Source organism: Eriocheir sinensis, chromosome 31 (assembly GCF_024679095.1).
Source record: "Eriocheir sinensis breed Jianghai 21 chromosome 31, ASM2467909v1, whole genome shotgun sequence".
NCBI lineage: Eukaryota > Metazoa > Arthropoda > Malacostraca > Decapoda > Varunidae > Eriocheir > Eriocheir sinensis.
The window spans coordinates 14881576-14896700 of record NC_066539.1 but is presented as its reverse complement, the minus strand read 5'-3'; the positions used below and the strand labels follow the sequence as shown (position 1 = coordinate 14896700).

At 40.1% G+C, this 15125-nt stretch overlaps 1 protein-coding gene and 1 non-coding gene across 5 annotated transcripts in view; one reads left to right on the top strand and one right to left on the bottom strand.

Annotated features, from left to right (window-relative positions):
- The window catches only part of LOC127005930 (1-acyl-sn-glycerol-3-phosphate acyltransferase epsilon-like), a 35853-nt gene that overhangs the window by 3472 nt on the left and 17256 nt on the right, over positions 1 to 15125 (bottom strand). For 2 of the 4 annotated variants that reach the window (XM_050875355.1, XM_050875357.1), the window contains 2 exons: positions 7366 to 7440; positions 2338 to 2491 (listed from right to left, as the gene is read on the bottom strand). In XM_050875355.1, coding sequence (XP_050731312.1) covers positions 2338 to 2491; positions 7366 to 7440 — 229 coding nt within the window. Of the gene's footprint in view, positions 1 to 2337; positions 2492 to 7365; positions 7441 to 12759; positions 12793 to 15125 lie in introns of those variants that run through there. The other 2 variants (XM_050875358.1, XM_050875359.1) reach the window with 2 other exon arrangements.
- LOC127006028 (U6atac minor spliceosomal RNA) lies at positions 10362 to 10466 on the top strand. Its single transcript, XR_007759022.1, has one exon. It is a non-coding gene; the product is annotated as a U6atac minor spliceosomal RNA (small nuclear RNA).

The following is a 15125-nucleotide window of genomic DNA, read 5'->3' as shown; positions in this document are numbered from 1 at the left end:
TGGACTATCCAGCCCCCAGGTATCCAGAAACCCCAAGTATCCAACAATATTTTGGCTGATCAAAGATTGAAAAAATTCCAAGAAAAATCACTGAAAAATTATCAAATAACTGACTGACATAAGATTTGAAATACCTGCCCTGTACTTCCACCACCTCCAGAGTAGGTCTGCCCTGCGTTCAGTTGAGCCTTTAGCCACAACGTTGTGCAACGTTACCAGTTTAGTCGCAGGGTGGGATTGCCTTTGTATAGGGAGTAGGTAGGAAGACACCTACTGAAACGGGCATCAGCCACTCCCAGTGAGAATATACGGGAAACAGGGAGGGCACTGCAAACCCACCAAAGACCCTTCCCGTGTCTTCACTTTCCGTTTCCCTATTGTATCATCAACACCAGAGTAGTTCAACATGCTCTCTAAAGACAATTCCTCCTACTTGCCACACAACACTCACACCATTATCCCAAAATTTTTAAATTTTTCACAATGGCTACCCCCAAAATTGCCTTGGAGTCCCTGTCAAGGGGGACCACAAATGCCCCCAGAGTGGACTCCCATTTTGTTTTTCGACCTGAGAGGTGTCCTGATAGCTCTCCGTACTTTCTCTTTATTAAGTTCTGCAACATTCGTGGTCTTCGTTTTAATTTCCCTTCTGTGGAACACCATCGCTCCTCCTCTAAACCTCACCTTCTCTTCCTCACCGAAACCCAGCTCTCCAGGGCTACCAACAGCAATCTCTACTCTGTTCCCTCCTACTATCTGTATCCTATCTTTCATTTCAAAGCTGGATGTTGCGTCTGCGTATGCAATGACATCACTTGCTCTTGTGCCCACGATCTTGATTCTTCAGAATTTTCCACCATCTGGCTGAGACTTCATAGTCACTATTACTAAGTACATCTGTACTGTTTACCTCTCACCTAACTCTACCAACTATGTAAAATTCTTTAACTACTTGAACTCCAAAGTGGAGTACATCTTGACTCACTCTCCCTTCGCTAAAATCTCCATCCTAGGAGATTTCAATGTTAACCACCAGCTTTGGTTTTCATCCTCCTTCACTGACCAGCCTGGTGAACAGGCCTACAATGTTACTCTCCTCAATGACCTTAAGCAGTTGGTTCATCACCCAACACATATTCCCCACTATCTTGGAGACAGGCCCAACATTCTAGACCTCTTCCTAACCTCTAATCCTTCGGCTAACCCTGTCAAACAGTTCTCTCCGTTGGGCTCCTCCCATCACAACCTTATTTCAGTATTCTGTCCTGTCACTCCCGTACACCCTCTGGACCCACTGAAGAGGCGATGCTTCTGGCATTTTGCTTCAGCTCAGTGGGATGACCTGAGAATGTACTTTTCTGATTTCCTGTGGAATGATTATTGCTTTCAGGAGAGAGACCCCTATGTGTGTGCCCAGCACATCACTGAGGTGATTGTCTCTGGAATGGAGGCATACATCCCACGTACTTTCTCTACTCCTCATGCTAAAAAGCCTTGGTTTAATCATGCTTGTTCTCGTGCTATTAAAGATAGAGAGGCAGCTCACAAAAGGTTCCAGAACCTTCGAACTCCCACTAACTTTGATCTATACATTTCAGCTGCTCCGGGTAAGAGCAGTGTAATTCTTCAACCGACAGTGGAACACTTTGAACACAAGAGAAGGCTACATAGCAATATATGGGAATCATAGTCACAATTATTGTAAGTAAGGTGGACAAATGTAATACTGCATACACATTAAGTTCAGGGAAAATGTGGAGTCTTTATTTTTTTTTCTAAATATATCTTGCCCAATTATAGGTGCGTCATATATGGCGGGAAATATGGTATGTATTACTAATTTTGTAAAGGTTTCTACTCTAGAGTGATAGAAATAACACAAGAAAGGGATAGATGGGCAGACTGCATATATTTGCACCTAAAAAGGCATTTGATAAAAAGTTCCACATCATATAAGTTAGAAGACAGTGGAGGTTTGAAAGGGAATATAAAGAACTGGGTGGAAGACTTTTTGGAAGGAAGAGAAATAACAAGAGATGAAAAATCAAAAGGAAGATGGTGACTAGTGGAGTGTTACATGGTTTAGTGATGATGATGAGTATGTTTCTAATTTATATAAATAACACGCCTGAAGGAGTGAACAGTTACACGAGTCTGTTTGCAGATGTAATATTACTGAGGAAAATAGGAAACCACAAGACCTATGATTTCTGTTTGAGAAAACCTTCAGATATAAAGACAAAGGGTTTGTACTAAGAATAGTCTTAGAGATAGGGACTTAGCTAAATGTACAAAACTGAAAATTGCTAATTTAAGGCAAAAATATACAGAACTCACCTGCAAGCTGAGGTGCATTGCCTCTTACTCCCGCTTGGTCAACAGTTCCCTCATAGAACACGGACACATCATACACTGCATCAAACTTGTCATGTAAATGTTTCGTCACTAGCCAGGTTCCTTTCACTTTTGGCACTAAGTGATGTTTAAGCACCTAAAAAAAGATAAGAAAATAACAAGCAACCAATATCATAAGTGCAAAGAAGCATTAATAAAAAGTTTAGTTGGCACTATTCTAAACTTAATAGAAAAAATAGTAAACCTGTTAAAAGACACAGTAACAGAGTGGCTGCCTCATGAACCAACACCAAGACAATTTTACATAGGCAAATTTTGTTAGCATCATTGGATTGAGCAGTGATTCTACAACTTAAGACAACTCTCAAAACAAGTAATTACAGCAAGCAGAAGTCAGTGAATAACATTTAGTGTTTATATCACTTTTGCTTGTTAGCAATATTTGCACCAGTTATTTGATATAACATATACAGTCATCCAATAACATTTGCAAGGATTAACTCTCTATGCAATGACTAAGTGAGGCATTTGGAAAATGACACCTTCTTGGCAAAATTTGTTAGCTCCATTGCATAATATTGCATGGCTAACAGGTCATCCACAACAGCTTCCAGTAAGTACATACATACTTGTAGTCAAGACATTCAGTGGTGAGCGTTTAGTACCTGTGTAAACATGTTTGGTTAAGGGAAGGATCCGCCTCTTTTTACAAATAGCCCCGAGGGTCTTGATTTTTATACATGTTATGAATATAATACCTTGATCACCTTACCTGACACAGAATGAATTGTGTATGTTTTTTCTTTTTTATAATTTTTTTTCGTGTTTTTTCAATAAGTTTGAAGTCTATCTCCTCCATCATTTCTGCACCAATTTTTTTGTCCTTTGAACACAAAATACTTATAACCTTTCTTACAAAGTTAGTGAAAAAAATTGTTAAAACCTCTTTGTTTAGCTGCCCCCCCCAAAAAAAAGGAGAAAATTTGCAGTCAGGACTGTATTATTACTGTATTATTCAAAAAAGAAATATCAGTAATTCATTTCTGCACCAATTTTTTTGTCCTTTGCACACAAAATACTTTATAACCTTCCTTACAAAGTTAGTAAAAAAAATTGTTAAAACCTTTTTGTTTAGTCGCCAAAAAGAAAAGAAAGTCCTGACTGTATTATTACTGTATTATTCAAAAAAGAAATATCAGTAATTTTTTTCTAACTTTGTTCTATGACATGTCTTGCTCCTGACCTTAAAATTTGATGACAATTGTGCTAAAACTAAAAGAGTAGATGCACTTTATGTGTGAATTACCCCTAGTTTTGAGAAAATGGCGATTAAAGATTTTTTTCCATTTTCGTGTCATACTGCAATCACATACAGTTATAATATATATCTACCTACCATCGGCATCATGCGTGCTGCCTTAAAAGGCGGTGTCCAACCATTGGGGCTATGGGCAACCGCGGTTGCCCGTATGCCCAACCAGGAGCGAGATGTTGGTTGTTCGTATGAATGGAAAACGGTTGTGAGTACGAGCGTGGGTACGTGGGTACCTCACGGCTGTATGTAAACAAACAGACGATGGCAGTGGATGAGGAGTGAGGAGCAGTGGAAGATGGCCCACCAAGAGACTCGTAAAATGGACTGGCAGAGCTGCTTTGCTTACTACTTGATTAACAAGATAAGAGAACATCCTGTGCTGGGGAACCACAGTCCAAAAAACATTTTTCTCGAGTCTATGAAAATTGTAGATCTCCCACTGTTGTTTTCCTCTTCTTCTTCTTCTTCTTCTTTTGACCTGTACTGTATGGCAGCGACAGTGAAAAGTAACAGTGGAAAATAGCAAAAGGGCATAGAAAACCAAAATCAGGGAAAGAAAAGAACAGAGAAACACTTACGTTCAGGGTGAAGTGTATAAGTGCGCACTGTGAAGTAAATATGGGCCGCTTTCACAGTCACTGTTTGTTTTGATCGTTACCAATGGCAGCGATCGACGGTATAGTTTTCCACGTGAAATTGGCCTATGGGGTAGTGGCGGCTGCAGAGAAAGCGACAGGTCTTGAGAGTGTGTGGTAAGGTGCAGGGCGAGGCTAACCCTGCAGCCGCCACGAGGTGCTGTTGTAAAGGCAATACCTCCGACACCATCACATCACATCACTACCCATCGGCCAATTTCACGTGGAAATACTAGAGCAGTGATCGCTGCCATTAGTAACGATCAATACAAACAAAATGACTGTGAAAGCGGCCCTAAGTGCATGTTGTGAAGTATAAAAGTGTGGAGAAGGAGGACCTAAGAAGCGATACAAAGCATGACAGGTCAAAAGAAGAAGGTCCACTACACTGGCCGGTGTTGTGAGAAATATCTTCCCGCTAAAATTAGTCATTCTGCTGTCCACCACGCAAGTGCGCTGTGGGAATACACAGCATTAGAAGTGTTAATTTGCCTGGATTTGTTCTTTTTTGTCCGCTTATGGTCTTTGTGAGTGGTGAGGGAAATATGGAAGCAGTAAGCAAGTTGAACCTCTCTGCGAGCAATTTTGCGGCTACGGCGACAGTTTACGTTCAATAGGCATTGAAAAGTCAATCATGATGTTGGTGATTTGATGATATATAACAGAAAGAGATAGCAGATTATACCATGACACACAGAAAACTACCAGAAGCTATAGGTTTGTCCAACTGTACCACAGGTGACCGCGAGCAACCACCCTTACATTAGCAGACGACACCACGTGGATCACAAGCTTGTATTAGGAACTGCCAGCCAATTGTAAGGCAGCCGCCTTCAACTGCGGCATCAGAACGACCTGTTCTCACTTCCCATTTTCTGCCTATTACCAAGGTACGTATTTTGAGATAACAAGAGAGTAAAGGCGAAAAAAAATTGTGATAACAAGGGAGTCAAAAAAAAAAAAAAAAAAAAGTTTTTTTTTCCCACGGGCCGAAACCAATAAGCACTTTTTCATGTATTTCAATACCTCGAGTTTCACGATCCTCGAGTTTAGTGCTATACCTTCGGAACAAAGCAAGCGCGAAACTCGAGAGGGTACTGTAATTTTAACATATAGAAAAAAAAAAATTTATGGTTTTAAATTTTTAGGCTAGAAAATGCTTATTTTACCACAAAAATATTTGAAATAATAAATATATAAAAATGCCTATAAACCACAAAATCCCGCGATATAGCGAAAAAAATCCACGATACGATACAATTTAAAAATCTGCGATATAGCGAGGGATTACTCTTCTTGATATTTCTGTTGTAACTCTGGAAAGTGATTTTGAGTGGAGTGACACGTGCGAGCTTTGCAACTGTATAGACTGCTCGCCAAAGCCCTGTGCAAGTGACACCGGCCAGCAGTCGTGGGTGTGCCCAGTTCATCCAACACCAACAACTTCATACACCTCACTCCCACCCTGTTTCCTGACCACAACACTCATTTTTAAGAAAAACTGAGACCACCATCATCTTCCTGAGAAAATTCTGCATCACACTAGCATAAAATTGTAACAATAATGAAAAAATACACATATGAAAATCAGTTAAATGAATAGGGAGTACACATTTTCTTGAACTTATTTCCTTTCAACTCCTTAGTACTCAGCTGGTTTTCATCGTATCACTTTTATAAGCCCAGATCCTAAATCTGTATGCTTTTTTACTTCTGATAGTGTAGGATACATCATGAGATAAAAATATACATAGGGTCAAAATCGACTCCAAACATAAGCCGCGGCAATGTTTACCCACTTACCACGCCTGCGGTAACTCACTTACAGGTGCTCGGAGCCACAGTAACTTTTGGCCTTACCACGGGTGCAGTAAGTGGATGATGAATGCTGATTTACCGGGTGTCTTTGTCACTTCTGCACTCCTTCAATTCATCATTAACCACATCCTTAATCTTTTCCTCTACCTTTACACTCACACTCTGCTGATCATTTCCTATCTTCTTTGTTACCTCTCATTTTATCATTTCTTCCATTTTCTTCTCCATGTCTTCATTTGTCCCCATCACACTAATCTCTCTTTCCATTTTCAGAATTTGTATCTCATGATCTTTTTATAATTTTTCCATCTTCAGTTGCACTATTTCTTTTTTGTCTTTCGAACTGTTCTTTAGTCAATTTGATTATTTCTTCCCTCAAGTTTTCCACCACTTTCTTTGTCTCCTCGTCTCTTCTCCTTGCCTCATCCTCTAGCTCTCTTTTTCACTTCGGTCAGTGCCAATATCACTTCCCCAAACTCCGCTCTTAACTTCCTCATTTCTATCACTATTTTATCACAGTCCTGCTCCACTTTGTTTATCCTTCTCCATTGTGTTGGTTCCACTATTAATTTTGATGTGAATCCCTCGAAATTCTCACCCGAGTCCTCTTCCTGCCGATTTGGAGACGTCATCTTGGATTTTTGTTTACCTTCCTTCCCACCTTCTTCCTCTCCTTCTCCTCCCCGTTAAACTTCTCACTTCTCACTCTCTCATTTTCCTCACAGTTTCTAGACTCCTAGGAGATGGGACTAATCTACTTAGCGGTTGCTCGGGCTTTAATCAACTGGCAAATAGATTGTTGATCTCCGCCTCGTCATCCACGTCCGTTCGCTTCCGATGGCGGCGGTGTGGTATGTGTGTGTGTGTGTGTGTGTGTGTGTGTGTAAACATAATTGTGTGTGATAAAACCAAAATCCCAATCATTTTCAGAAAACATTTACATTAATCACAGGGAATCAGGCATCTTGATATGAAATAAATCACTTAGAAACATTAATGAAAGAAATAGAACATAAACATGAAGAAGGAAAATTCAGCACCCACAGCAAGCTAGGCATGCACACATAACAATAAATAAATTAAATACAAATGCCCAACAAAATGCACACCAGACCTGTTACAAACCCATTACAGATTTTCCAGTTAAAACTGATATTTAAAACTAAATGGCATATGACAGTATGCAAACCTCTTTGACAGACCCACAAGAAACCTTTAAAGACAAGAAATGAGGGGCCTTACTAGGCTTTGTGTTACAGCACTCTTTCCCGATGTTTCCCCCAGCTCGGCTGTGTCTGTGTTCCGCCTGCATGTCACCTATAGATGAGAATTCCTTGGACACTCAAAAAAAGCTTAAGTATGACAAAAACTACTTTTCATTAAAAGTCCCTGTAATAATATCACAAAAAGTAATGGGCTGCACAGATTAAGTAAAAAAAATATTACTAGTATAAATTCATTCTGAAATAATATAAGTTAAGGTTAAATAAAAAGGATGCTTTAATACACATACATTGGAAAACGGGCAAATAAGACTGCAAAACAAAACTTATATGATCAAAACTACTTTTCTTTAAAGTCTAATATCATCACAAAATGTAGTTGGCTGCACAGACACTCAAAAATTTAAAAAGTTTAAATTCATGCTGAAGCAATATACAGTACCCTCCCGAGTTTCATGCAATCCAAGTTTCACGATCCTCAAGTTTAGCGCCTAGTCCTAAATTCTTACCATCCTGACTTTTGCACATTATCACCCAGACTTTCGCGCTGCTTTGACATGTACGGGTTATGTCTACCTACTATTGGCGTCATGCACACTGCCTTAGGACCAATTCCAGTCACTTTCTTTTATTTTGATCATTACCAATGAGTGGTGGTCGCTGCCACCAACAAGAAATCCGATTTCACAGTCGTCTTTTGCAGCGTTGTTTGTTTAAATCAGTACCAGAGATTGGAACTTCTGGTAATGCAGTTCTGTTTGGGCTCCACAATGGAGCTTACAAATGCAATTTATTGGCAAATAACACAAATTCTTGTTCTTAAGTTCTTATATTTTATCTTAAAAAAATTCAAGATAGTGTATGTATACATAAAGCATACATACTGTGAAATCAGCTCTATTATGTGAAGCATAGCCTAAATGTGGTCTGCTAAATAAATGTGAAAAATGAATAAGAAGAACAAACATAACGAATAAAGGTGAAGAGTCTGTCCTGCTGACATCTGCTATATAATAGAACTTTAATACTTGTCACCATTATTTCACCTATTACGCCTAGGAACTATTAACCTATCAAAAGATTTGAGTGATGTATTCCTGCGAGACACCATATTTTTTCATCATATTATATCTTCAGTTATTCTTATATTTATTCTTCACGTTTATTTTTTACATTTATTTTTCACTTTCAACTTTCATAAACCTCTGCTCAGCTGATTCAATGTTTGCATGTCCCACTGCTCTGGCATACCAGCACTACCAAATCAGGCTCCTTCGTTTTATGATTGTCACCAGGTTGGGGGTCGCCAGTACTACGAAAACGACTGAAATCGGATTGAAGTGTTATCAGGTTGGTAAGGCTTTTGGTTAGGGAGCGTGCAAGACAACTATAAAATCGGCCCTAAATGAATACAAACATATGTACCAAACATGAATGAAAAGCCGAGAACAAGCCTTGATTACACGGTACTTCAGTAACTGTGACAAGCACGAAGACACACCACCTGCTGTTGTTGTTGCCGAAAAAGATGATGGTGATCTGTTCGAGTATGATAATGTAGCCCCCCAAGGATTTGAGCAACGAATCTGAAGGCTTTGCGCTAGTGCACCATGCTCCAGGGTGAGGCAATGCAATGTTAATGGTTTTCTTTTCTTTCTTTCTTTTTTTTCTTCTTTTCAGTAAAGTTATCCCAGTTTTTTGTCTTTACAAGAGCATTCTTCACTGAAATTGCAACACAACTAACAATTTAAAGGTAAGTATTTTGAAATAACAAGGGAGTAAAGTGGGGAAAAAAGTCAGCTTCTCCATGAGCCTGAATAAATTAGCACTTTTTCAGTGTTTTCAATACCCCCGAGTTTTGCAATCCTTGAGTTTAGTGCTATACCTAAGGAAGAAAGCAAGCACAAAACTGGGGAGGGTACTGTAATAAGTTTAGGTAAAAAAAAAAGGATGTTTACATTGAAAAACAAGCAGACAATGCTAAATACATTTACATTGAAAAACAGGCAGACAAGAAGTCACAAAAATTACAATCCTTATAAAATAATGCAAGTAACATGCATTATTAAATACCAAAACTGTTATACGATCACTCCTAAAATCACTGCATAAAACAGAAAAATGTTACTTTTGCTACATGTAACATTCCTAGCATGCATTATATAGGAAACAGGCTCCAAGTTACTAAATCATAAAAGAGTCAAGTGGGGTGGCAAGGCTCATCAAAATGAGAACAGCATGACCACATGTTTCACCCCCAAAACACACCTGACGTCTACCCTTTTTACCAGTACTTGCAAGAGAAGCTCTTGCCAGGGTAACTGAGTGCAGTGCAGATGGTGGTGTAGCATCATCACTCACTAGTGCTGCCACTGCTCACAATATATTAATTATTGCAGTCATTGTATTCCGAATAATCTTCACTTTCTATCTCGTCCTTTCCTCCTAACTCATCAATATGCTTTCCTATATTTTCTCGAAAGGTGTGTGATGTTGTTTCCATGGTGGCTCAGTTGGGATTAACGACTAACTTAAATCCATAAGTCAGACTGATTGCCATATAACATAATAAGTGGTGTAGAATATACAGGTCCACAAACTTAATTCGTTCCTGAAGGCCGTTTGTCACCCAAAATGTTCGTAAAACAAAGCTATTTTCCCCATAGGAATCAATGTAAAATGGATTAATCCATTCCTGAACCCCAGATGATTGCTTATTTAAACTTTTACAACAGTACTTTGTGCACAAGCTCATAACACAAAACCAATGGAAATCAATAAATCGAACACAAAAAGGAATTCAATATTAAACAGACAAATTATACACGAAAACTGAATTAAATTTTAGCGTACCTGTACGGATTAGAGTTGATGGCACAATAGGTGATGGCACACTGGCCATTTTCCTCCAAATGTAAGGGCTACGGGCAACTGATGTTACCCATATGCCCAACCGGTGGTTCCATCTATTCGGATGGAAAACGGTTGTGGGTACAAGCAACCGTTCCACTGTATATGTCGTACGAAAGGAGAGAAGGTTAGCAGTCTCCCTGATAAGGATGGACAACACATATAACGTCAAGGCACTGTCGCTCTGGCGACACTTGACAAATTAAATTTGGGGAGGCAGTGGCTGAGTGGATAGTGTGATGGCGCTGCGTTCGGGACGACACGAGTTCAATCCCTGCCTGGTGCCACCAAGCTGGGATTTTTCAGCCGCCGCCAAGTGGCTTAAAACTACCCACATACTGTCCGGAAGACCACTTGTCAACCCGGACTCTAGATTTTAGGATTAAAGATGAGCTCCGGGAGGGCAGCATGAGCCAATGCAAGATGGCGCCACAATAAACACTCGCCTGCACCAGAATGGGCTGGGCCGACCATCAGGCCCCACCGGGGAGAAGCCTTGGGCCGACCATCAGGATCCACTGGGAAAAAGCCTACCGGCGCAATAGGCCACGACGTAAAAAAAAAAAAAAAAAAAAAAAAAAAAAAAAAAAAATAAAAATGTAAACAGACAAAGGCAGTGGCTGAAGAGTAAGGAGCAGTGGAAGATGGCCTACCTAGAGAATTGTAAAGTGGATTGGCAGGGCTGCTTTGTTTACTATTTAATTGACAAGATGAGAGAACATCCTATGTTGTGGAACCACAGTTCAAAATATATATTATTTTCCTTCATTCTATGAAAACGGTAGGACTCTCAGTCTTCACAGCACAGTTCTCTGATGAGGTTAGGGTAAACACTCCTGTCCTCCCGTCTTTGAAGCCATAATCGTGCCCACAACCGCTTCTTCCTTCCATTTAACTGCAGCAACAAAGCCATGACTTGGGTAATGGCAGCACAATAAGCAACAGCCCTTACTTTATTAGCAGACAGAACCATTTCAATACAGGAAAAATGCTTTGTTTACATTATGGATATGGGCAACCGACCTTGGCTGTGTGCAAGGCATGTAGTACTGTACGGTTCAATTTATTTATTGTAATTCCGAGTTTCGTGATCCTCGAGTTTAGCGCTTAGTCCTAAATTCTTACCATCACGACTTTCGCGCATTACCGCCATGAGTTTCGCGTTGCTTTGACATGTTCGGGTCACGTCTACCTACCCTCGGCGTCATGCGCGCTGCCTTAAAAGGCGGTGTCCAACCATTGGGGCTATGGGCAACCGCGGTTGCCTGTATGCCCAACCAGGAGCAAGTTGTTGGTTGTCCTTATGAATGGAAAACAGTTGTGAGTATGAGCATGGGTACGTGGGTACCTCACGGCTATATGTAAACAAACAGACGACGGCAGTAGCTGAGGAGTGAGGAGCAGTGGAGGATGGCCTACCAATACACTCGTAAAATGGACTGGCGGAGCTGCTTTGTTTACTACTTGATTAACAAGATAAGAGAACACCCCATGCTGTGGAACAACAGTCCAAAAATCTTTTTCTCAAGTCTATGAAAATTGTAGATCTCCTGTTGTTGTTTTCCTTTTCTTCTTCTTCTTCTTTTGACCTGTAATGCATGGCAGCGACAGTGAAAAGGAATAGTGGAAAATATCAAAAGGGCATAGAAAAGCAAAATCAGGGAAAGAAAAGGACAGAAAAACACCTAAGTTCAGGGTGAAGTGTATAAGTGCGCACTGTTAAGTAACTAAGGGCCGCTTTCACAGTCACTTTGTTTGTTTTGATCGTTACCAATGGCGGCGATCGCCGCTTAGTATTTCATGTGAAACTGGCCTATGGGGTAGTGGCAGCCGCAGACAAAGCGAGAGATGTTGAGAGTAAGTGGTAAGTGCAGGGCCAAACTAACCCTGCAGTCACCACTACCCCATCGGCCAGTTTCACATGGAAATACCATAGCGGCGATCGCCGCCATTGGTAACGATCAAAACAAACAAAATGACTGTGAAAGCGGCCCTAAGTGCATGTTGTGAAGTATAAAAGTATGGAGAAGGAGGACCTAAGAAGCGATACAAAGCGTTACAGGTCAAAAGAAGAAGAAGGTCCACTACACTGGCCGGTATTGCGAGAAATATCTCCCCACTGAAATTAGTCATTCTGCCGTCCACCATGCATGCGCGCTGTGGGAATACACAGCATTAAAAGTATTAATTTGCCTGGTTTTGTTCTAGTCTGTCCACTTGTGATCTTTGTGAACGGTGAGGGAAATATGGAAACAGCAAGCAAGTTGAACCTCTCTGCAAGCTATTTTGCAGCGGCAGTAGCAGTTTACGTTCAATAGGCATTAGTGATTTCATGATTTTTAACAGAAAGAGTTAGCAGATTATTTCATAACACACAAAAAACTACCAGAAAAATATAGGTTTGTCCAACCGCCCTTACTTTAGCTGACGACACCATGTGGATCACAAGCGTGTATTCAGAACTGCCAGCCAACTGTAAGGCAGCCGCCTTCAACTGCGGCTTAAAAACGATCTGTTCTTACTTCCCATTTTCTGCCTATTAACAAGGAACATATTTTGAGATAACAAGGGAGTAAAGTTAAAAAAATTGTGATAACAAGGGAGTAAAGTCGGAAAAAGTAATTATTTTCCACGGGTCGGAACCAAAAAGCACTTTTACATGGATATCACTACCCTGAGTTTCGCGATCCTCGAGTTTAGCGCCATACCTTCAGAATGAAGCAAGCGCGAAACTCGAGAGGGTACTGTATATTTTTATTTATTATCATATTATTACTACATTAAAAGTCCTTTAATCCAGAATGCAGGGGGTTATGAACATTCCAGATTAGCAGATTTTCCAGATTACCAGGAGGGGACCTCGTAATGTTCTAAACACACCATTCCATGACATTCCATACCAGGTCTGGTAATCACCAACATTCAGCACCTGCCCCAGACTCCACAATTTATGGCACATTTACACATTATATTAACTGCAAGTTATTTGCAGACTTGCATTATATGTCAACAAAGGATGCATCTTTGGCATTAGTCACAAAGCTCCGACATTTTCTTTTTTAACTCGAGGGCTTAAACATAAGTTACTAATGATTACTTTTTCCTATAAAAATCAGGTAATAAAAATATGAAACAGATAATTAAAGTGATCATAACTACATAACTACAAGCAGTAGCAGCAGCAGCAGCAGCAGCTGCTGCTGCTCAGCTGATACACATAAACAAATAGATGACATGTCGGCAGAGGCGATGGCATGTTCATCACATTCTTCTTGACAAAGGTGATTGTATTATACCTCCTCTTCTTCCCCATATAAAGTGGTGTAATAGATGAATTATGCTTCCTCTTCTTTCCCATAGTAGGTGGTACAGTAGGAATTGTTATGGTGGAAGAATACAGATAAAACCAAGAAAATTTGGGAGACCACAGTATAATGGACGGCAAGCTGGGAAAACATGCTGTCAAGGACTTGGGGGTCAAAATCGCGTCAAACCTCAAATTCTCACAGCAATGCATCGATGCAGCAAATAAAGCGAACAGAATGTTGGGCTTCATTAAAAGAAACTTTTTATTTAAAAAAGATGTAATACTCTCTCTCTACACAGTTAGTCAGACCCCACTTGGAATATGGTACGGTACAGTTTTCAGGTGTTCAGCGTCGGGCACGAAATTATCCCCTCCTTTTGCGAACAATAATCTGAAGAAAGGCTTTCTACTTAACATGTTCTCTCTTGAGAGCCTCAGGAAAAAACTGATCGAATGAAAATGTTTAAAATACTTAATGGTTTTCAGACAGATCAAGATCAACATTATATATGATGATGATTTTTAACGAACGAGGAACAATGGTAAAAACTCAGATAATGAAGTAAATTCAGACTGCAAATTTTTTTCTCTTTTCTTCTTGTGTAGTCACCAAATGGAATAAGCTTCCAGGTCAGTCAAGTAAAGTGGATTTGACTCCTTCAAAAATAAGCTCGAAGCTCTTCAACAATACAAATTCAACTAGAGTAGAACTAGCAATGTTTTGTTTCTAAGTCTTCTGATTAATGTAAAATCATTTAAGGACAGAGTTTAAGTCAATCTATGTAACTGCATGAGTCACGAGTGTCAGCGAGGGTGCAGAATTGGATAGTTCTGTGCATCACTTCAGAACCATTGAGATTTCCAAAATATTGGATGCCAGATTATTGGACTTTTGCAGTATATTATTATTATTATTTATAGAAGTGTCATGCCAGGCTAGTGTTTCGGACCACTACTACTGGTACCAAATAATCCAGTACGGTTTGTTGCATGGTTGGACTGTCAGGGATTAAACCAGAATCCCCACTGGACTATCCAGTGAGGAGGGCGACTAGACACATAAGAACATAAGAACGTAGGAGTCTGCAAGAGGCCGGTAGGCCTGTACGAGGCAGCTCCTTTGAACCTAAGTTCCCATGAATCTAACCCCACCTAATATTGCTGTCCATAAATTTATCTAATCTATTTTTGAATGTGACAATTGTATTGGCACTCACCACATGAATGCTAAGCCTATTCCACTCATCCACCACTCTGTTAGTAAACCAATTTTTGCCGATGTCCCTGTTGAATCTGAATTTATCCAGTTTAAACCCATTACTACGTGTCCTACCCGGTTCTCTTACCAACAAAACCTTATGAGTATCCCCCTTATTAAAGCAGAACCAAGCGAACAAAATATAAGCCCTGTCAAAGGTCAGATAAACTTGCTAGCCAACACCCATCTAGTTCTAGGATGTGGATTTGGACTCATAGCTATAACCATGCACCTGGTCTTCTTGGGCATGTCTCTCATCGCTTTCAATATCACTTTTTCTTCGCATCTCAGGTGTTTGGGGGCC